This window comes from Halichoerus grypus, chromosome 10 (genome assembly GCF_964656455.1).
Source record: "Halichoerus grypus chromosome 10, mHalGry1.hap1.1, whole genome shotgun sequence".
NCBI lineage: Eukaryota > Metazoa > Chordata > Mammalia > Carnivora > Phocidae > Halichoerus > Halichoerus grypus.
Genome location: NC_135721.1, coordinates 135,174,636 through 135,195,212, shown reverse-complemented (window position 1 = coordinate 135,195,212; position 20,577 = coordinate 135,174,636). Strand labels below are relative to the sequence as shown.

The 20,577-nt window shown below is 54.3% G+C and overlaps 1 protein-coding gene across 1 annotated transcript; it reads right to left on the bottom strand.

Annotated features, from left to right (window-relative positions):
• Window positions 1-2,243: 2,243 nt before the first annotated feature.
• EDN3 (endothelin 3) lies at window positions 2,244-20,050 on the bottom strand. Its single transcript, XM_036094419.2, has 4 exons — window positions 19,999-20,050; window positions 19,105-19,393; window positions 3,498-3,671; window positions 2,244-2,325 (listed from the first exon to the last, which is right to left on the bottom strand). Exons 1-4 carry the CDS (start codon window positions 20,048-20,050, stop codon window positions 2,244-2,246), a joined length of 597 nt encoding a protein of 198 aa, XP_035950312.1.
• Between the last annotated feature and the right edge of the window lie 527 nt (window positions 20,051-20,577).

The window sequence follows — 20,577 nt, the reverse complement described above, 5'->3', positions numbered from 1 at the left end:
GAACCTTCTTGCCCTGCGCATCCTGCCAATTTCAGAGCCTGCCCCGGCCCGGGAATGTGTGAATAAATCACACCAGCGGACGTGGCTGCTGGGAGCTGCCCCACAGCCTGGTCACATCTTTGATTATCACAAGCTCAGGACGGTGGCAAGCTTGCACTCTGAGTCTGTGAATCTGGAAATTACTAACTTGAGTCTTGCAAGAAAGTAGGGACCATGGCTTTTAAGAAAAGACTTTTCTTCCCGAGTAAAGCTTCCTACAGGAGCTTTACATGAACCGTAAAGGCCTGGAAGAACCACCTTTCCAGGCCCCAGGGGGGCACCTGCTCTACCTTCCTCATCTTCTGGGCCTTCAACAGAACAGGAACAGTGGCAACAACAAAACCAACCTCACACTTTTTTCGTGCAGGGCTCTCTTGCTTTCCTTGAACATACCCAGCACATTCCTACCATAGGACCTTTGCACTTACTGTTCTCCCTGTCTGAAAGCTCTTCCCCTTCCTCATCCCCCTGGCTCACCCCTTGACTTCCTGCAGGTCTCTAAGCCAATGTCACCTGCTCGGGGAGACTACCCTGTCTCCACCCAATCCCAAACTGCAACCACCCCCAGCACTTCCCATCCCAACCCTGCCTTCCTATTCTCCTTCACACATCTCACTATTATTTCATGTACAGTGGTCCCCTCTTATCCGGGGTTTAAGTTACCCACAGTCAGCCACGGCCTGAAGGCAGATGTCCCTGATTCTGACACAGTGTCAGAAGGTCCCTAGTAGCCTCGCATTGCATCCCAGGCCTGCATATCCAGCTCACTCATCTCTTCACACAGCATCTTATCACGTCACCTCCTCACAAGGAGGGGGCGAGTACAGCCCAAGAGGTTTTGAGAGAGACAGAGAGACCACATTCACATAACTTTTATTACAGGAGATTGTTATGCTTCCTCTAGTCTATTATGGGTTATTGTTGTCACTCTCTTCTGTGCCTAATTTATAAATCAAACTTTCCCAGAGGTGTGTACCTGGAGGAAAAAACATAGTACACACAAGGCTCGGTGGTGTCCGTGGTTCCAGGCGTCCAGTGAGGGCCTGGGAACGCAACCCCCCGGATAAGGGGGGACACTGTGTCTGTTTGCTGCCCGCTTCCCCACTATTTAAGTTCCACAGAGACAGACCCTTTGCCTCGCTCCCTGCAGTCCCCCACTTCTAGAACAGTGCCCAGCGCGTCACAGGTGCACGACGTATCTTTGCTGAATGAATGCATGAGTAGATGAATAAATGATGCAAAGGATGGATGGTTTTAATCACATCCCGCCCTCGCTGAGAGGAGTGTGGGTTTGGGGCGAGAAGAGAGAAAAAGGAAAAAAGACCGAAAAGGCAAGGCAGGGACCAGCTGGGGCCTGGCTCGCACTCTCCTGGGGCCTCTCTCTGCCGCCTCGCCCGCCCCCTCCTCTCCGTTTGTATTAGGGATGCTGATGGATCTCTCCGGATGCCTAGAAGCCCCTGCCACCAATCTGGAAAGCCCCCTGTACACTGAGCATGGTTTAATCTTCCCTTGATCAGGGCCTGTAGGAACCCAAGCCACCCGCAGGCTATTATTATGGACATAAATTACCATCCCATTGCAGATGTGTGGGCGAGCCATTAATAACAATTTCTGATTGATAGAATGACAAATAAACCCAGTTTGGCTGCAGGAAACCCTCAGAATCTCTCATACAAAAAAGACAAGCAGGTTAAAAAAAAAAAAGAAAACCAATGGGGGACATGGGGGGCAAGCTGTCAAGCCAAGCTGCTATAATTCACCTCTGTCCAGAATCAACTACTGAAAAAATGATTTTTTTTTTTTTTGGTAATGACCACATATTGCTTCCGGAAAAAGTGACACCTTGTCCCAGGTAGATGAGCCGGGGGTGTCGGGGTGGGGGGAGGGTCGTCTCTGAGCAGCAGTGGCCAGCTAGCTGTGTCTGGGCCCAGCGAAATCCAGAGCCAGCTGTCACTGCTCTGAAGCTCCAGGGGATGCAAGGGGTCAACTCCGATGACGGAGAGCGGCTGGCCGGGGGCAGGGCAAGAACAGTGACGGTCCCCAGCTTCCGCCTGCTCTGTCCCCAGAGACAATCTACCAAAGGCCCGGTCCCCTGTGGATGCAGCACTCCGTGCGCGCTGGGGCTCCCACCGGCTGTCGTCTCGACCACAAGCCACCCTCACATCCTCCATGTCCCCAAGGGTGTGACGCCTGAGAAAGCACTTTCACCTCCTTGGACGCAGGCCTCCGCTGGCACCGCTGGCTGGCTCTTCCTCTTTGTCGGGATTTTTTGCTGTCCTTGAATTCCTGTGGGGAGAGAGCTTATTTAACGACTCAACCTGCATTTCCCTGTGGCTGGTTTTTCAGGGTCAAATTAGGACTTTCTCTTCCTCACCAGTGGGCACATTAGTGCATTCCCCAGGGACCGCATCTTAGGCATGGTTTCCTAAGGTTGAGCACACGGTGGGTGGATTTCTACCAAAGCACAATGTCGACTCGCTCCTCAGTTATTCATCGGATGTTACGAAACCAAGAAGAAAATGAGGTTAGCACTGGGGTTTCCGACAGAGAATCCTGGGTCCCTGACCAGTAGGGCACCTGCCCATTGAGCAAATGCCAATGTGAATGGCCACCCGGGGTCAAACCTGGGGTCTGCTCATTTATTCAGGTCCACACAGACTCAGAAACTTCCCTTTAGCAGCCAGAGTAGGCTACAGGGTCTCAAACTCAAGGGCCCCTGGGGTCCCCAAAGTAAGGTGATGGGTAATGCAGGTGAATGCATGCAGCATGGCTCCCCTGACCTGAGGGGCCCCCACGCGGTTCCAGCCTCTGCCGGCCAGGAGGGGATGTGGAGGCCCCGTGGGACCAGATGGTCCCATTTGCTGTTTTTGAAGAAGCTAAAAATACACATTTGGCAGGGGTGGGTAATTCTTCAATTTTTAAATGTTGGCAACTTATGCAGATTTTGGCAAAATGCTGGGCAGTCCAGAACTGTGTCTGGAGACCAGACACGGCCGCAGCCACGTTGCGGGTTCTGTTCCGAAAGGCAGCAAGGGGGCTGGACCCACCCTCCTGGAGCCGAGGCGGCACATGTGCTCCCCAGAGCCAAGCCCTTCCCGCGCCCCGCCGCGCCCCCGGACCTCGCCGCCCCGGCGCCCGGCCACGCCCGCACCCCCGCCGCCCCACCCCGCCACTCGCCACGCCCCGCCCCGCCGCGCGCCCCCCCTCGCCCGGCGCCACACCCCGCCCCGCCCTGTGCCCCGCCACGCACCCCCCGCCCCACGCCACGCCCCGCCCCACCCCGCCCCGAGCCCCCCGCCCGGCGCCCCCCCCACCCCGCGCCCCGCACCCCACCCGGCGCCACGCCACGCCCCACACCCTGCATCACACCCCACGCCCACGCAACAGACTCTTGTGGCCTCATGTACGCCCGCGGGAGCTCCAGATCCGCGGGGATGATTGCGACAGGGTCGTCCTACCTGCCGACAGCCAGGGTGCGGGCGCAGAAGTGCAAGCAGGCGCTGTCCTGGCTCTGCACACAAGCGCAGCGCAGTGTCCACTTGGAGGGCTGTGGACTCTGCGGGAAGGGCCCTGCGGACCTCCTGCCCCGGAAGCTTCCTCTGTAGTTGGACAGTCCATAGGGCACGGTCCGTCTGCAAAGGACAGAGCAGCGTCAGGGCTGCGTGTGGATAAGCACGCCCGGCCTCCCCACTCAGGGGGCAGCCTCGTGGAGCTGGCCGCGGCCGGGAGACCGTGGACACGGCAAGAGTGATGGGGTGCAGCGACACCTCCAGATCCGGTGTCCACATGCTCCCCCACGCTGTGGGTCTTAGGAAGCCTCTGCAGGCAGTCTTTACCCCTGCTTTCCCCAAGCCCCCCAAAAGTGCCCTGGGGCCGAGGGGACAGAGAGGTGGGGAGCCCTGGGGGGAAAGGTCGGCACTCTCCTGGGCCCACCCTCTCACACTTTCAGTGCGCCCCCAGTCGGGAGCCCTTCGAGGGCAGTTCTGGATTGTCCTCCTGTACCCGAGCCCGGCACAAGGACATTCTGGTGGACGCACAGGCTGGTGCCCAACGCTTGGGGCTGGTCCTCCCTACCAGTAAGAGGCCTGCCCAGCCCCCCGCCCAAGGCCAGCCAGCCTCGCCCTGCAGGCCAGATGCCCAGTGTCTTCTGTGCGCACGTTACCTCACCGTCTGCACTAACGGGAATACACAAATGTAATTACAGACACATCCTGGCCCCAACACTGTGTCCTCCAAGACACAAACATCAAGAGAACCCGGGCGCCCTGTAAGACACAGCCAAGGACAGAACTGGCCTTGGGAAAAAGCTTATTTAAAAAGTCTTATTAAAGGGCGCCTGGGTGGCTCAGTTGGTTAAGCAACTGCCTTCAGCTCAGGTCATGATCCCAGGGTCCTGGGATCGAGTCCCACATCGGGCTCCCGGCTCAGCGGGGAGCCTGCTTCTCCCTCTGACCCTCTCCCCTCTCATGCTGTTTCTCTCCTGCTCACTCTCTAATAAATAAATAAATAAATAAATAAATAAATAAAATTAAAAAAAAATAAAAATAAAAAGTCTTATTAAAAAGTCTGAAGCTGTTTACCAATCTCATTTATGGTTGGAGCTGGGAGGAGGGTGATGGTGTCATTTGGAACAATTAACATTTGTCTGTTTCTTATGCTCATGTGCATCCAAACCATCATTTTCAAGAGAAGAAAGAAGACTACCAGGCAGCAGTGTGGTGGAAAAAGTTAAAAGCATATGCTTAAATCATTAGCACTATTGAACAGGACTGGGGACAAATTGCTAACTACCAGAGAAAATTTCCGTGGCCAAAAGTTACTGTTCCAACAGGGCCTGGTTTTCCAAGATGAACCACCTTGGTTTCTGTGAGCCCCATGGAGTATCATCAATCATCCACCTCAAAGGGGGGTTCTGACATCCTCTCTGCATTTTCAAAATAAAATCAAATTGGATTTACTTTAATTTGAAACACACACCATGGAGCATTTCAGGGTGGTGGGGGCAGAGTGGGGGGTGGTGGCAACCCTCTGCGACCTGATGCTCCGATCCAACTTTCCCCTGCTAGGTTGGAGGCCAAAGCGAAGGGGCGTTGCCACCCGTTCCCTTTCTTGAGTTCTGCATTGTGGTGGGTTCCTTCCCCATCAGTAAGAGGTGGGTTCCTCCTGCTCTCGAGGAAGACACAGAGTTGAGCAGTCTTTGCCCCCAAAATGGAGAAAGCAAGCAGGGTCCAGTCCTGGTCTGAGCCAAACCAGTGCTAAAACCCCATTTCTTCTCAGGAACGGGGCTGGGGGACATGGGGACAGAACAAATACAGACCCTGTTGTAAGCCAGGATTTGGCTAAAGGTGTATTTTTCCAGTAAGAGAGCTGCATTAGATCTCAAAGTGTCGACATTAAACCCAGTCCCTATTTCTTGGTGAAAATTACACACAGGAATAACCATGCTCCCATTTTTCCATCAACAGCAAGACCTGCAATTCTGAAATTGCTCTCAGGTGATTGTGCATTTGCGTGTGCAGAGCCAGTCGACTTCAGTGAAAACACTCCAGAGTGTTTTAAGTAAGGAAATGAGGCAAGAGGCAAGGAGGTATTTGTTAATGGAGAAATGTGAAGGTTCTCAGCAGCCAAATGCAAAGAGCTCATATGCAAATGAGCCCTTGCAGTTTTCAGAGAGTGTTTACAGAGACACAGCCCCATCCTCTTCCCCACAGGCAGGATGAGAAACCCCTACTCTAAGCCCTGGGGGTCCAAGCGGGCTCTTAGGGGGCTGACCTCCCGGAGGGAGTGGGGGAGGACGGAAGCTGAGCAACTGGAGGGTTTAGAAGGTGGCCCAGACCACAGAAGAGTCGAGCTCTAACAAGGCTCCAATTCCAATGGAAGCCCACTACCCATGGATCGACAGTTTGGGGGTTTTAAGTCAATCTGATAAGCTCTTAAATAAGACAGTTCTATCCTTCTACCTGAACAAATATGGCTTCAAAACACCTTGGAAGTCCGGGCTTGAATTTAGAATCCTGGAGCTCCTTGGAGTTCGGTGTTGGAATGTGGCCGCCCAAGGAGGTTCAGCACCCTCTCTTCCATCCCACTCTGCCCTACACCAAGGGGGCCTCATCCACCCCTTGGCCACCCTGTGGACTTTGGGAGATGTGCCTGGAGCCCTGTTCTGTCCCTTAGTGTCAGGCTCTGGGAGACACCTACCTGCACAGGCCCTGGGAGTGGGCTCGGGGACATTTGGGTAAAGGATTCCAGGATCCTGAACACCGGGAACTCAGTCTAGAAGGGATACACTTTTAGTGCAACGGAGTGGGAGACATGGCCAGAGGAGGGTCAGAGGCAGCCCTCGAACCCACGGGGCCCAGGGCAGGGGACTTCATTGTCTAGATTTAAATATGGATCACCAGCTCAAGAGTAGAAGGCTGGTCTTCATCTTTTGTACCTGCCATGGACCCAGCACGAGATTGAGCAAAGGAAGGCTGTTGACTGAGGAACTGGTAGTAATTGTGAGATAATCTGGTCTGGTAATACTGGATTCTTTCCAACCTGAGAAGTTCAATAACCACAAAATTCATTATAAAGAATCTCCAACATCTGCCAAGCATCCCATATATATGTATGTATGTATATGTCTCTAGCATTATTCTAAGTGTGATGGGGAGATTGGAAGGTCTTCAGCAGTTCATGTACTACTGGGGTATGAAACCAGGTAAAGGAAACATTACAAGTCAATATATACAGGTATGTGCAAGGTGCAGAGAGCACAGAGAAAGGTTGCTGGTGATTCCATTATTAGGTTGTAAAGCCCTTACGTGATCACTCCACACTCTGGACAGCTTCCTGATCTAGGAAAGGGCCATTGGCCAGACAGACTGCATGTAAAATAGTTAGCAAAGGGCTAGCAGTAAATTAATGATAGCTCTCATTGTTGCTTATTTGGTCTGGGAATTTAAGAGAGTTGTTATCAGGCAGAAAAATGCCACCTACCCGGCCTGCATTTGAGATGCATGACCAAGAAATAAAGGAGTCAGAGTACCATGCTCTGCCGAATTTCCTTCTGGCTGTTCTGTCCGCACGGCCCATCTAAGAAGCACTTGGACTTCATTTGTCTTGGTGCCCTTTCTCATGTGTTAATGTTTCCCCAACAGTGAATTGGAAGGACCTAACAGTGGAACAATGAAAATGAAGTCAAATCGGCTGAGAACCTTTGACCAGCACGCTCTCCGACCAACTGGTGTAGCTATTGTTGAACAGTAGGGCTTGGAGAATGCGATTCTTGGTAAAAAGTAGGCAGCTCTTGCATCTGTTCATGTTTCAGTTATAACACAGAGCCCCATACAAAAGAGAAGCAGATGAGAAGATCAAATGCTCTTAGACAAAACAAAACAGCCTTCCAGCATACCTACATATGCGACGTCTAGCGTTGTGTGTCTCTGTGTAATAAATTGTCCCTCAACCTACATACATTCATTATTGATCAGAGATGGAGATGCCAGAGTCTTATTTATCAGTGTTCCTTATTTACCGCTTTTCCCAAATGTCATATATAAATGTTATTAAATATTAAACTTCCAGATTCCCCGTATTCATTCTTCATCTGCATATCACACTGAAAGCACTTGATTTCTCTCTGCAAGAAGTTTTTAAATAAGGAAAGTTGGCTTTTTTTTTAAGATTTTGTTTTTAAGTTCAGTGTTGCCTGTTCATACATGAATTAATTACCCCACTTCCTGATCAAAACTGGCTTCTACACCTGAAGTTTAAAGGAGAGATGCAGACATTCACCAAGGCCAGCCAGAAGCTGCAAATGGAGCCTCACTGGTCAAATTTTCATTTCTCCAGAGAGTTTATCAAACTGTCATTGAAAACCCAGTTTTTATCCCCCCACCCCACCCCATCGAGAGGCATGCAGTAAATCTCTGCCGAGTGCTTTTCGATGTGCCGGCACTGGACTAGACTCTGGGGGAACATCCATGAACAAGACAGACAAGTGGGCCTCCACACACACAGTTTTAAGCTCCTACAGGGGTTAGCAAATTAGCATTTTATGGGTTTCATCCAATCAACAGAGGGTTGTTTTTTTTTAATTTGAAAATTTCACATGAATATCCCAACTTGCAGCTTCTCCTGAGTAAACGGGAGCTACGCTCACACCAACCCGGCGCTCCAACATGGCAACGATAGTCTGGAGCTGAGTGCCAAAGTCAGAGATGGGGCATGAATGCTCCATTTTGCCCCCGCCCCTGTCGCTCCCGATGCGTCTACACCTTTCCTTCTTTGCTCCCTTTTGTCACGCGCCTGGCCCTCGTGGGGCATCTGCGTTTACCCCCCGGGCTGGTGTGCCGTCCCACAGAGCAGAGCCAGGCGGGTCACACGGCGGAGTGACAAAATCAGTGCTTGATCCTATGTTTACATATAGTTGCCGACACACAGTTGTTCGCAACTTAAAAAGCCCACGTTCGGGCTGAGCGCCTCCGCAACAAATAGATGGTTTTCACTTCAGCTGGAATGTGGACTTGACGACCTACTTCCTTTGTTCACACTCCTCCTCCTGAAACGGGAAAAGCAAAGGCAGTATGGCCCGAGGGCCCAGGGGCCGTCCGGTACAGCAGGCGGGACTCTGCTGACCGACCCCGCGGCGGAGGGGGACAGAAAGGACCGTCCCGCTGCCGGACAGGCACCAGCGGCCATCAGCTCCCCTGAGAAACAACTTCTCAGGCCCAGCACGCTCTCTGGCGACAGCTCCATTTCAGACTTTATTAAATCCCGTCTGCGGTAGGCATCGCTGACCCGCTCTCCCAAGTGGAGGAACATCCTCTTGGGTGAGGAAGAAAGTGGGGTTCACCTTCATTCACTGCCTCTGTCCCCTTAACTGGAAAGAAGGGTCAGGCAAGAGCTCTGTTCTGACGAGGAGGAGGGGTCTCTCACCACAGGACACGTGTGTCACTACAGGACTCACTTCCACGAGCACCCAGTGCACCTGCTAAGCACAAAGGCGAGGAGGCAGAAGGCACCAGCTTAGAGACGGGAGCACCCTGCTCAAAGGACCTGAAAGCCCGGAATTCTCTAGAGCCCGAGGCCAACGTTGGTTGTTTTGTCTCCCCGAATCCAAGCGCTTCTCTTTCCTCCGGGAATGATCCCTCCCCTCCATCAATGTGCCTCACCTGCCCCTGTCTAAGGACCACCAGGTGACCCCCGTTGGGCAAGTGAGACCCCGTCTCTCCCAAGACGCCTGAGTGAGGCAGCTCAACATCTGGAAATACTCTGGAGCTGCTCTTTGCCTGGTGGCCCCACCCTGCCTTGTCCATCTGTCTTGCCCCTGGGCCCCCAGTCCCCAGATCTCTCCCGCTGCTGGAGCTCCTTCTTCCCCTCAGTCCGCGTCCTCCCCATAAACAGATCTGATGCCGTGTTAGCTAGACTAGGTTTTCTGTGGCTTGTGACCAGTGACGGCCAGCTGCTCCAGAATTCACTTTCATGAGACCGAAGTGACCGTGATCTCTCGGATTTAATAGGAAGACCCAGAGCGTCTCCAGCCGCTGGGGACAAGTGGAGATTTTCTTCATTGCAACAAAACACAAAAGGGTGGGTTCAGAATCAGGACAAAACCCAGCAAATGAAGCTGGCTGGAGTCCTTTCTTCCCAGGTGTGCCCCCTGTGAAATGTTTGCTTTGGATCATACTGTCCTTTGGGCAGGTGAAAGCAAGCACACCACACACTCCCCTCCGTTTCAAGATGCTCAGAGCCCAGCCCCAGACTCGGCTGACCACCCCGGAAGTCTTACCCTCCCGTGAACTATCTCTTGTCCACTCATCAAATGCTTGTGCAAGTCAGCCGTGGGCCAGGCCTCGTGCCAGACAACCCACAGGGGGCCCTTGCAGCCTCCAGTAAAGAAAACAGGCCAGGAAATACAGCTCCGCAGTGACCTTGTTATACAAGCGGAAAATACACACATGCTTTCTGTTCTAAGGACGACTCCACAAACCCTATGCTCACAAACAATGTAAAGTGAACTGGCAATTTGTAGCTTTGCTTCCACTGCAGAAAATCCTTGTGTCCTAAAGTTGGAAGACCCCAAGGCAGAGATTGCTCACCCCACCACCCGCCCACGTGGGAAGTCCTCCTCCCGCAGCCCCCCAAAATAGCCAAAGATCCTACAGTATTTGGAAACATCAAAAGTGGAGCAATGGGCTGTGTGTTGGTGGTTAACTTTTTTTTTTTTTTTTAGGACACTCCCCTACCAAAGAGAAAAAAATATACAAAAGTTTGATTTATCCAGGACTTGGCTATTTGGGAATATTACCAGAATCACAGGCACGTTGAGTCTGTTGAGCACTGACAGCCACCAGTCCGAGCCAATAATGAGGGTCGATTCTGCATCTCTCTTGCGAGTGTGGCTTGCTTCTTGTGCCGTGGGGTCGGCAACCCTGGACCTTTCCCACCGGAACCACCGATCCTTTCTGCTTTGTTCACTTCTGTACCCAGGGCAGCTGACGTGGTGCCTGGCTCAGAGTGCTGCTCAGGAACCGCTCAGTATCTCAGCAATAAATACATGTTGAATGAATGAGGGAAGGAAGGAGTGACGTCTGAGTTTAGCCATTACTTCTGGCCCACGCCCCATCTCCCATATGTATTGATTCTTGGCTGCTTTCTTGCGCTTCTACTGTTGTCCTCAACTGGCCCATCTCAGAGGATTTTTCCTGAAGAGAAGATGTCTCGAGATGGAAGGGAAAGAACTAGGAGCTCCTGGCGGCCACACCCATGGCATGAGGGAGAAACCAGGTTGCACAAACGGCTGAGGCCCCAGAGGTGACACAAGCTTTGAGAGGCAGACCCAGGTTTCTGGTCCAAGTGGAAGACTAGCTCAGTGACAGTCCCCGGGGAGCACCTGCCCTCTGGGCCTGAGAGAGGAAAGGGCCGGCTGGGTCTCTGGAAATGTCCAGCTCCACATTCCACCTGGACATTCTCAAACGCCCGCGTCCCCGGGCCTCCAAACCACACGGCTGCTGGAGCGGGTGCGACCCTTCACTCCAGCAATAAAACCACAGTGAAATGCGGGGTCACTGCCCCCCAAGCCAAGAGGCTCCGGGGCTCACCACCTGTACTTGCAACGCTTTGGCCTATACTGTTGTGTCCTATCACCATATAAACAAGCTTACAAATAACACCAAAGCCACAGACTTTTTCACGCCACCAGCTCCCTCCTGAACATGGGCACACGCCCACTCAAGAGGGTGTGGAGGCACGAGGGGTCAAAGGAAAGGGGAACAGAAAACTGCTCTGTGCTTGTGTTGTGGTGTAAGATCACCAAGACTTACAGCTCAAAAAAAGAAGTTGGGGAAACAGACTCCAACACTATGTGGGGAATGAAACCGACTATGGAATCCTACAGATTAGCTGGTTTCCCCTCCATCTGGTGCGGCCCCAGTGCGTGCACGGGAGAAAGGCTACAGTTTCTCTCCCCAGCCCTCCAGTGACCCTAACAGATTCCAGGTCGAATGTAGGCAATTCCACGTCTGTCTGGCACGGCCTCATTAGAAGTTTATGCAAAGCTGCAGACAGATGTGGCTCAAAATAGTTCCCAGCAGTGGAAAGAGTGACCATAAAATAAGGAGCAGGTACTTTTTTTAAGGATGGGGGACAGGGGGATTTGCAGAGGGATAAAAAAAGAAAATACAGACACCATCCTGCATCCTCTAAATAATCCACAGTAAGCAAGAGAAGACACTCTTGCTAATTGTCAGGAGATTTCACCGTAAGGATGAAAAATGCTACCGAACAAAGACACACTCACCAGGGCGACTCTAACAAAGCCTCCTTCTCCTCTGAGTCTAGCTGTTTGCGTCCTTGGGTCGGGTCCTTGTGGTAGCCCTGGGGCACTGATCACCCACCTCAAAGCAGGAATACTCGAAGCCCTGTCGAGATACGGGCTTTACCCCCACAAGAGACCCCAATGTTGGGATCTGGGCGAGGGGAGGGAGGCAAGGCGGGCACGCACAGTGTGGGATCCTGCCTTTATTACACATGTTGACGTTTCGCTGATGATGAATTTTCTGCTTTAATTTAAAAAAAAAAATTGCATTAACATTCATTTATCTTGACGACAGACTCTTGGGCAGATCCCCAAAGACGGCACCTGGGGGAGTGTGTTACCGGCCTCACCCCAGCCTCAACCCTGCAAAGAAACCCATGGAAAACAGTCTGGGAAAGGTACATATACCTCTGCTTTCTCGCTGACCTGCTTCTGACTTTGGGCAGAACTTCCACGCTCCCCAAGTCATAGGTGGAACTGTCCCCACTCTGGGCCATTCGTGCCACTGTCACATTGGCCTCCGTGCCCCCCGTGGACTCCTGAAATGAACCTGTTTCATTCTTTAAGTTACGGGGGCCAGGCCACAGGGCTCCCTGGCCACCCTGTTCTAGAGTTACTGTGTCTCGAGGCATCCTGCTCAAGTCGGCCCTGAGCAGGCTGTCAAAGAAGAGAAGGTCTGTGCCTCCCGGCCTTCGGACACGTTCTCCAAAAGCTCTGGGGCCCCCCCAGGCTCCGAGCTGGCGCAGCTGAGAAGGGCAACTGGATACCCCGTCCTGCTGTCAGTCCGTTCGAGCAACACTTGCCGGGAACGCGGGAGTTTCGACGCACCCCAAACTGTGTCCCGACAAGCAGCTCTTCCTTCGCGGTCAGACGGGCTCCTATCCCAAGCAGGGGAAAGTGTGTGCATGTCCCGTTTGAAGGAACGGTTTCCGTCAGAAACATGACACAGAATGAGAGCAGGTTGCCTCTCAGGCCGGAGGCCGAGCAGCGCTTCCGCGGGCCGCCTGGAGGTACGCAAGGTGCGCGGAGGTGCTGCGGGTCCCCAGCGGCCGGGGCGCTGGAGTGGAGAGCGGGCCGGGCTCCAGCACAGCCGCGGGGCCTCCTGGAGGAAAACGCTGTTTGCTCCCAGCTTCCTTTGTTTTACATTTTTGCAGGAGTAAACCACACCAGAGATGTCAGGGCCTTTCACCTGCCTTCAGATTTAAGGCCAAGTTCCCAGCTGTGAGGTCCCTTTCATCTAACAGAAACCCAAATTCTCCCCCCAGGGTCACACCGGGTCAAGCCCTTCGTTCCAAGCCTTCTTGCTACAAAGCAAAGTGCCCCTCGCGGCAAGTCACTCTCTCTCATCGTGGGGACCGGCTGCGTTTCGGCCCGCCCCGTCTTGGCTCCTGCACACCCCAGGCCTCCTCACCCCCACCCCAGGGCACAGAAGGGGCTCTCGGTCCCCGTGACCCCGACAGTGGGGTCGCCCTCTCCAACAAACTGAAATTTAGCCCCAAGGCCCTCGACTTTTAAAGACCTATCTTGCCATGAAGTGTCTTCAGAGATATGCTACCTGAACTCAAAACCGGGATCTAAACATTTACCAGATTTCGAAGGACACAGAAATGGTTACGTGGGGAGACAAACTCACAAAAGTCGAGCAAAAGAGTCATCGGTCAGAACCCCTCGTCCAAACTCACATCCAGTCTGGCCAACAGCAGCTTCTCTCACGGGTCCTTCTCACAAGCGTACCGGGAATGATTTCTGCAAACCAGTGTGCAGAGTGTCTCCTCCAGGCCCCAGGACAGGGTCCTCTGCCCACAAACCCCAAGGCTCGGTGTTCACTCGGGGGAGCACAGGAGAACGCAGACAGACCCCTCACCAGGCTTTCACCAGGAAGCACTGAACAAACAGGGTCTAAACTGATCATTCAAATTATCCTTAAAGGCCAGACCCCCCCAGCCGCTGCCCGCACCGCCCCACTAACGGAGGGAGCCCCAGGCCAGTGCCCACAGAGAACAGCGAGCCCCAAACATTCCAATGATTTACCAAGGGGAGAGGTAAGCAATAGAAAACAGGAGGGGCAGAAAGGGCAGGACCAAATCTCATCAAGCCTGGACCGACCTTTGGCCCTCGTGTCCTTATCAACCTACTTATCAGCCGCAGAGGCAGCCGGGCACACCTTTACCCGCGGTCTGTACACCTTATGCCAATGGAATGCTGAAAGACCATCTACCGAGCTCGCTCAGCGCTCCTCCAGGAGCCGGGGCGTGATCTGGGGTGGATGGTCCTAGGAGGTGACCTCAGCAGTCCTGGAGAAAGCACTTCCTACTCACTGGCGCCCCCCAACCACAGAATGGGGGATGGCAGGCGCCCCCAATCACAGAATGGCGGAGATGGCAGGCAGGCCGGGCCCTGGCCCAGGGGTGTTTACACAGCCCCGAGGCCACGCAGTTATCCCAATGGTCACGTCTTCGTGATACCGAGCGTTCGCCAGACTCCATGTCCCCTCTCCCTTCTGGTGTCATCCTCACACGTCTTCGGTGAGCAGCCTGAGCAGCTGCATCTCCCGCAGCAGTGCTCCCAGTCCTGACCCGTGGGTCGGGGGGAGGATCACACCCCGGGGGGGGGACAGCTGCCCTCCTATCAGCAGGAGACGGGGGGTTCCGGATCCATCCACTTCACTGGAACGTTCTAACATTTGGGATGCCCCTTCTTGGAAATGTGAACATGACTTTCTTGAACAACACAGCGGCAAAGATGAATCTGTGGCATTGTTGCCTTTTTGTGGCAAAACATATTAAAATACAAGTTGCAATGTTTTTTAATTACATTATTATTACTGGGGTTTTGGGGGTTTTTGTTTTGTTTTGTTTTGTTTTGTTTACTCTACTTCTTTGGGGAGGAAAAGAACCCAAACAAATGTCATTCTTGCTGGACTGAGTCTGAGAGGCATGCTTTGAAGCAGCCGGGGTGGCAGGCAGGTGGGTCATCTTGTGAGGTCACTGTCCCAGAGTCAGCCTGGCACTGAGACCTCACCCCGGGGGTGCTGAGAGAGGTGGGCAGCGCACCCAAGCCACTCAGCTTGTCAGCGAGGACACCGAGCGGAGCGCCGGAGTCTGGGGCCTTCCCCCGAGTAGGCGTTGGAGATCCCAGAGTTTCCACCACAGTTGAGACTGCAAACATCACCACCACTCTTTTCATAAATACATTCCTCTTGGTCAGCTCACATGGCTCCGAGTTTTGTGTGGAAAACATGGTCCCCATCACAGCCTCTCCCTCATTCTGGGCTTGGAGGGATTAGCAGATGGCACGTTCTCTCTATTCTTGGGAACAGAGTGGGAGGAACACAGAGAAGCTCCTTGCTGGGTGCCCTGCAGCTCCGTCGGTCACTTGACGGCTGGCTCACTCTCCTACCAAGTGTATGGTGGCCAGAACAGAGGGATTAATTTTATGTGTCAACTTAGCTGGGCCACCACAGCCAGATGTTTGGTCCAATGCCAGTCTAGATGTTGCTGAGAAGGTAATTTTTTAGGTGGGATTGAGATTTAAATCAGTAGACTTTGAGTAAAGCAGATTACCCCCCACGGCGTGGGTGGGCCTTGTCTAATCAGTCAAAGGCTTTCGTGGAAAAACCTGAGGCACCTGAAGAGGAAGGAATTCTGCCTGCGGAGTTGAGGCTGCAACGTCACCTGCTGTGTGTGTGTCTTTACACAGACGCATCTGCACACACACATGCGCCCTGTGAGTTCTGTCTCTCCAGAGACCCTGACGAATACAATCGCCCGCTGTGACTCCTGGTTTTCAAGGACTCATGGAGAACAGCCCTAGGTGTACAAGCGTGTGAGCACATGGACTACTTGTGCACGACCTCTCCCTTGTCATCTTATTCTTGGCAAACTTTTCATGATCATAAGACGGGATGTGTTTTTTGTCTGATTTGGAGTTTTGTTTTTGTTTTTGTTGGCAATGGGGGGACCACTGGGGGGAGGGGTGGGAGCTCCCTAACACGGCCAAAGAAAGTCATGAAAACCATACTGTGCCACGGACCATCTGTGGCCTCAGCCGCCTCCACAGGCCCAGGATACATTTGGTTCCCCTTTGGGACCACAGACTTCCTGGAGTCTACAGTGGAAGTTATGGGCAACACCTCTGAAAAAACCCACATTCCCAACGTGTCTGCTGGGCTGCTGGGGCCTCTGGAGAGCATCCATTTGTCCTGGAACAAGAAGCCTCGTTTCTGCGAGAAAGCATTGCAGACCACAGCCTCTGTGAGAGTGAAGAATCTTCAGGCAGCAGGACCTCACCGAAAGCCAACCAGTGTTACTGAACGTCTAGTACACACTGGGTGCCGGCCGAGCGGGCTGAGCAAGCTCAGGTCTGGAAGAAGGAAGCATGTGGAGGGATGTGAGAGAGCCAGAGATCCTCAGCTCTTACACCCAGAAGATACTTCGGGACTACCCGGTCTCTCGGGCTCTCACCAGCACTGACTTTGCATGTAAGATGCACAAAGGGTCTCAGCAGTACCTTGTGCACCCCACTGGCAGCTTTCAGGTCCCTACACATAGCGTGAGTGACCACACTCCCAGGATGCCTGCAACCCTGCAAATGTCCTCCCGAGGCGGAGTAGGACTGTGGGGTCCATCTTCACGCAACAGGATGGGCAGTAGGAAGAAAGACCAGAGCTGAAAAATCACCCAAAGTCAAGCCTCTCAATGTAGGCATGAAGCTCAAGAGCCCTACAGTTCCCAGCACAGCCCAGGGCAGAGCCTGGATGCACATCACACGCTGGAGAAGTGTCCACATACCAGGAGGGTCTGCAACAGGAAGTGGGTACGGGAATGGACAGGAACCTGGAAAGACCTCATTACTCTCCACTGTTGTCCCGTTAGCTCAGTTCAGCCATTTTTCATTCTTCCATTTCTCCAAAGGCCCACATTCCCTGTCCCTAGAGCCCATTTTCTCACATTGCAATCTTGTCCAAGATGTTTAAAGACAGCAAATGGACCTGTCTACGAATCTATCAAGTTTTGGAAGGAAGGAAAGAAAGGGAAGGAGAGAGGCAAGCACGGGGTGGGGGGTGGGGAGGGCGGGGGCGGGGGGGAGAAGAAAAGAGAAAGAGCATCTGGAAAAATCTTCCTTATGAAAACTATTTTGCTTGTCTAACTTCAAAATGCTCGTCTGGCTGTTGTCATTTTTGTTGTACGCAGAACTCTCAACACCGTATTTAATCCTTCTTTCCTAGTGTTTAAAATGAATCAGGGTCAGAAAAGAGGAGAAGAGGTCAATCAAACTGTGAGGGGGGATGTCAGCAAGTTGGCTGCCCTGGAAGAAGTCAAAGGTCCATGGCTTCATACAAGACAATCAGAATTACAAGCCAGGGCTTCAAACAGATCAGAGGGCGTTTGCGGAGCCTCCTGGGCGCATTTCAAGCAATCAATCCTCCAGCCGGTGCCAGGAGCCTGGCAACAAGCAGAGAATGGAGGTAGTCTCCAAACGCTCTCCTTCCTCCCCTCCTTCTCTCCTCTGCCCCAGGCCCCCTGTCCCTAATGTGGTTGGCTTTCCTTTCTTCTTCTATATTCACAGCATGGGACTCAATCCTGTGCTAACTGCCCTGCGTCCTTGATTCTGTGAAGATACTTTGGTCAGATCACGATGCCAGGAGGGTAGGAATCAGAAAAGACAAGTGTCAGGGTGATGGGGGCTGCGAGAAGAGGTGACCCTGATCGTTGTCTGAGAAGAGAAGGCAATCAATGGCAGCCCCGGCCCGGAGCCCCTCTCCCACCACACAGCACTTTCTTCTTCCCCACGGAGATGAGGCTGCGTCCTCCCTGCATGGGCTCACCGTGTGTACCGGATCCTGATCAGACTCAGCCTGGCAAGCAAATCCTGCCATCTGGATCAGCTACATAATGTATGGGGCCCAGGATAAAATGCAAACGTGGAGCGTCTGGTTCAAAAAGTGTTAAGAATTTCAAGACAGCGTTAAACGGAGTGTGGGTCCTTCTGAGCCTGGAACCCTGAGCACGAGTCAAGGTGGTTTAGTCAAGCCAGCCCTGCCTGCCATCTGGCATAATGGGGCCACTTTCCAGAACTATCCCCGACGTGCTTAGGGATCCTGTCACCTGGTTTGAAAGCTACTCGGCCCCTCATTCTGCAGGTGCTCACGAAACAAGGTGGGTAAGTGAGCCCATCCAAGCTGTCACCCAGTGTGCTCAGAGGTTTGAGGGTGAAGGAAGCCATATGGGGACCTGAATCAACGTGGCTCCAAACATAGCAGCCAAGTTGCCTTTCCCAGACAAAGGTTCCCATTCACCACCAGCTCTCCATAAGAATCCCTAGTAGGGCACCAGCAGGAGTCCACAAGGTCCCAAGAACACCCCGGGAATGGAACGTGGAGTCATCAGGTCCAAGTCCCAGATTTTAGAGCTCGGGATGGCCAAGCCCAGAAGGCATGTAACCAGGGCAAGGTCAAGTCCTCTTTACAGTTGGTAAGGTGATTAAGGTGATGTGTCTGCAGAGGGAGGTTGAGATAGAGTAAGTGAATGGGGGACACTGTCACATCCTCCCCCAGCAGAGCACTCTGTACCCCATGGCCTTGGAAGAAGTTTGACTTTACAGCAAGGGAGGTGGCTTTCCCGGTGGCGCTGGCCTCCGTCCTAAGGGGCTGCAAGGGAGGAGGAGAGGCCATCTGTGGCAGGAGGCGACAGTGGGCGGCACTGTGGGTGACGGGGCTCAGCCTGTGGCAGACCAGTCGGCACTCCAGCGCCGGGAGGAAAGGAACCTGGTACCCGTGGAATTTCACCCTTCCTGGGAAGGTTCCACCGGGCCCTGCCAAGCCCACCCCTGCGCTCTCTGGAGAGCAGGCTGCTGTCAAGGAATTTGAAACTCCTTGGAGCCTGGCAGGGTCGGGAGGGGGCCCACTCAGCCCCTGGGGCAGGAGATAACTTTCCTCCGTGGAAGAAGGACTTCTCAGGTATCTAATCCCTCTGCCAGCTCATTTCTCTCAGAGGGAGGGCTCCCCCTTCCACTGGATCAGAAACTGAGATTGGGTTTCTCCCAGGCCAGGCCCTCCGAGGGGGTGGGAGTCACAGCCCTGACCCGCAGACCAGGCCTGAGATGGCAGGAGGCCCCAGCAAGAGCCCGAGGCTGTGCCAGGGTGGGCTCGGGCGGGCTCCAGGCTGACCCGGCAGGGATGGGATGGATGAGGCCCTCTGGGAGTGAAGATGTAGGCCAGCCCTCCCAATCACTTCCCACCGCCCAGGGCTGGGCTGACTCACTCAGGAGTGTTGATCCAGATGATGTCCAGGTGGCAATAGTACACACACTCCTTGTCCTTGTAGGTGAAGCACGTACAGCGCCTCGCACGGCGGTGCACAGGACCCCCTTTGGACGCCTGCTCCCCAAACCGACCTGGTTCCTGCTCCTGCCCAAGGCGTCTGGGACTCGGACCCTGCTCTGTGGTAGTGGCCACAGTCTCCTCGATGTTCCCCTCAGATCTGGCTGCAGGGGGGGCCCCGGGCAGGCCGCTTCTGCCAGCGTCCCCAGGCTGGGGGCGAGGCACCAATCCTGAAGGAGGCAGATTGAGGAGCTCCTGAGCTCCTGAGTGTGCAGATCCTCCCCCCCACACACACACCTACCATTCCCAAAAACCTGGGGGAAGGGGACGACCAAAATTCCTGCAAAGTTTGCAAGCTAGTTGCACTTTCTGTAAAGTCTCCAAACTCTGCCATACATTCTGAAAAGTTTGCAAAGCTATGTGCACAGTTTCTGAAAAGATTACAAGTCATGTGCATACTTGGTGAAAAGCTTGCAAGCTATTTTCCCTTTCTGCAAAGTCTGCAAGGTATTTGCACCCGTTGAGAGCTTTGCAATCATTTTTGCACAGTTTCTGAATAGTCTGCAAACTTTTTGAAAAGTTCCCAACTTCATGAAAAATTCACCAAGTCCACCGGGCCAGCCGCATCTCTGGCTCGCCGGTGGGCTGCAACTTCCAGAGCCCCCGGGGTAGCTGGCGCTCCGCTTTGGCCCCCAGCCCACCCCCAGGCGCCTCCAGGGTTGGCGAGCCCAGGCCAGAGGTTGCTCCCCACAATGCACCCTTCCCCGCGCCCCCCATCCCAGGGTCCTTTTGTGTACGCTGGCGCCCGGAGTGGCGCGCCGCCCCGCCCGCTTACCTGCGGCGGAGGTCACTGTGAGCCCGAAGAGGAGCCAAAGCCCCGGCTCCATGAACCCCGATCGGGCGCCGGGGCACCGGGCCGGGAGCACGGACGCCTGTGGCCGAGAAAGGGCGCTGGGCCAGGCACGGCGGCCTCGCCCTCCAGCTGCGGGGTCCGAGGCCGGCGCTCGCTCGCTGCGTCCCGGGCCCCGGCCAGGAGTTGGCGGCGGCGGTCACACACTTGAGAGCGCGCTGCCCATCCCTGCGCAGGGCCGGCTGTGGGCTCGGGCTTTTCTGGCGCCCGCACCACCCCCTCGCCTCCCCGCCCCCCGGAGGGGCTGGGGCCGCCGCGCGGGGCCTTTGAACCCGGGGCGCGCCGGGGGTCGCCTCCCAGCGCCGGGGCGGGGGAGCGGGGCGGCAGCGCAGTGGCGCGGGGCGGCAGCGCAGCGGCCCGGGGCGCACCCAGCCGGGCGGGGGCGGGGGCGGCGCGGGCGCGGTGGGTGCGGTGCGGTGGGGGGACAGCTGCCCGAAGGCCACGCGCGCGCACACTCACACACATACACACATGTGCACACGCACACGCGCGCTCACACTCACA

Excerpts from the sequence above, each read along its gene's own strand:
- EDN3 (XM_036094419.2), bottom strand. The coding sequence starts at position 20,050 with ATGGAGCCGGGGCTTTGGCTCCTCTTCGGGCTCACAGTGACCTCCGCC. Across the intron at positions 19,394-19,998 it reads CACAGTGACCTCCGCCGCAG|GATTGGTGCCTCGCCCCCAG; the intron begins GTAAGCGGGCGG and ends TGCCTCCTTCAG. Across the intron at positions 3,672-19,104 it reads ATCTGGATCAACACTCCTGA|ACGGACCGTGCCCTATGGAC; the intron begins GTGAGTCAGCCC and ends TGTCCTTTGCAG.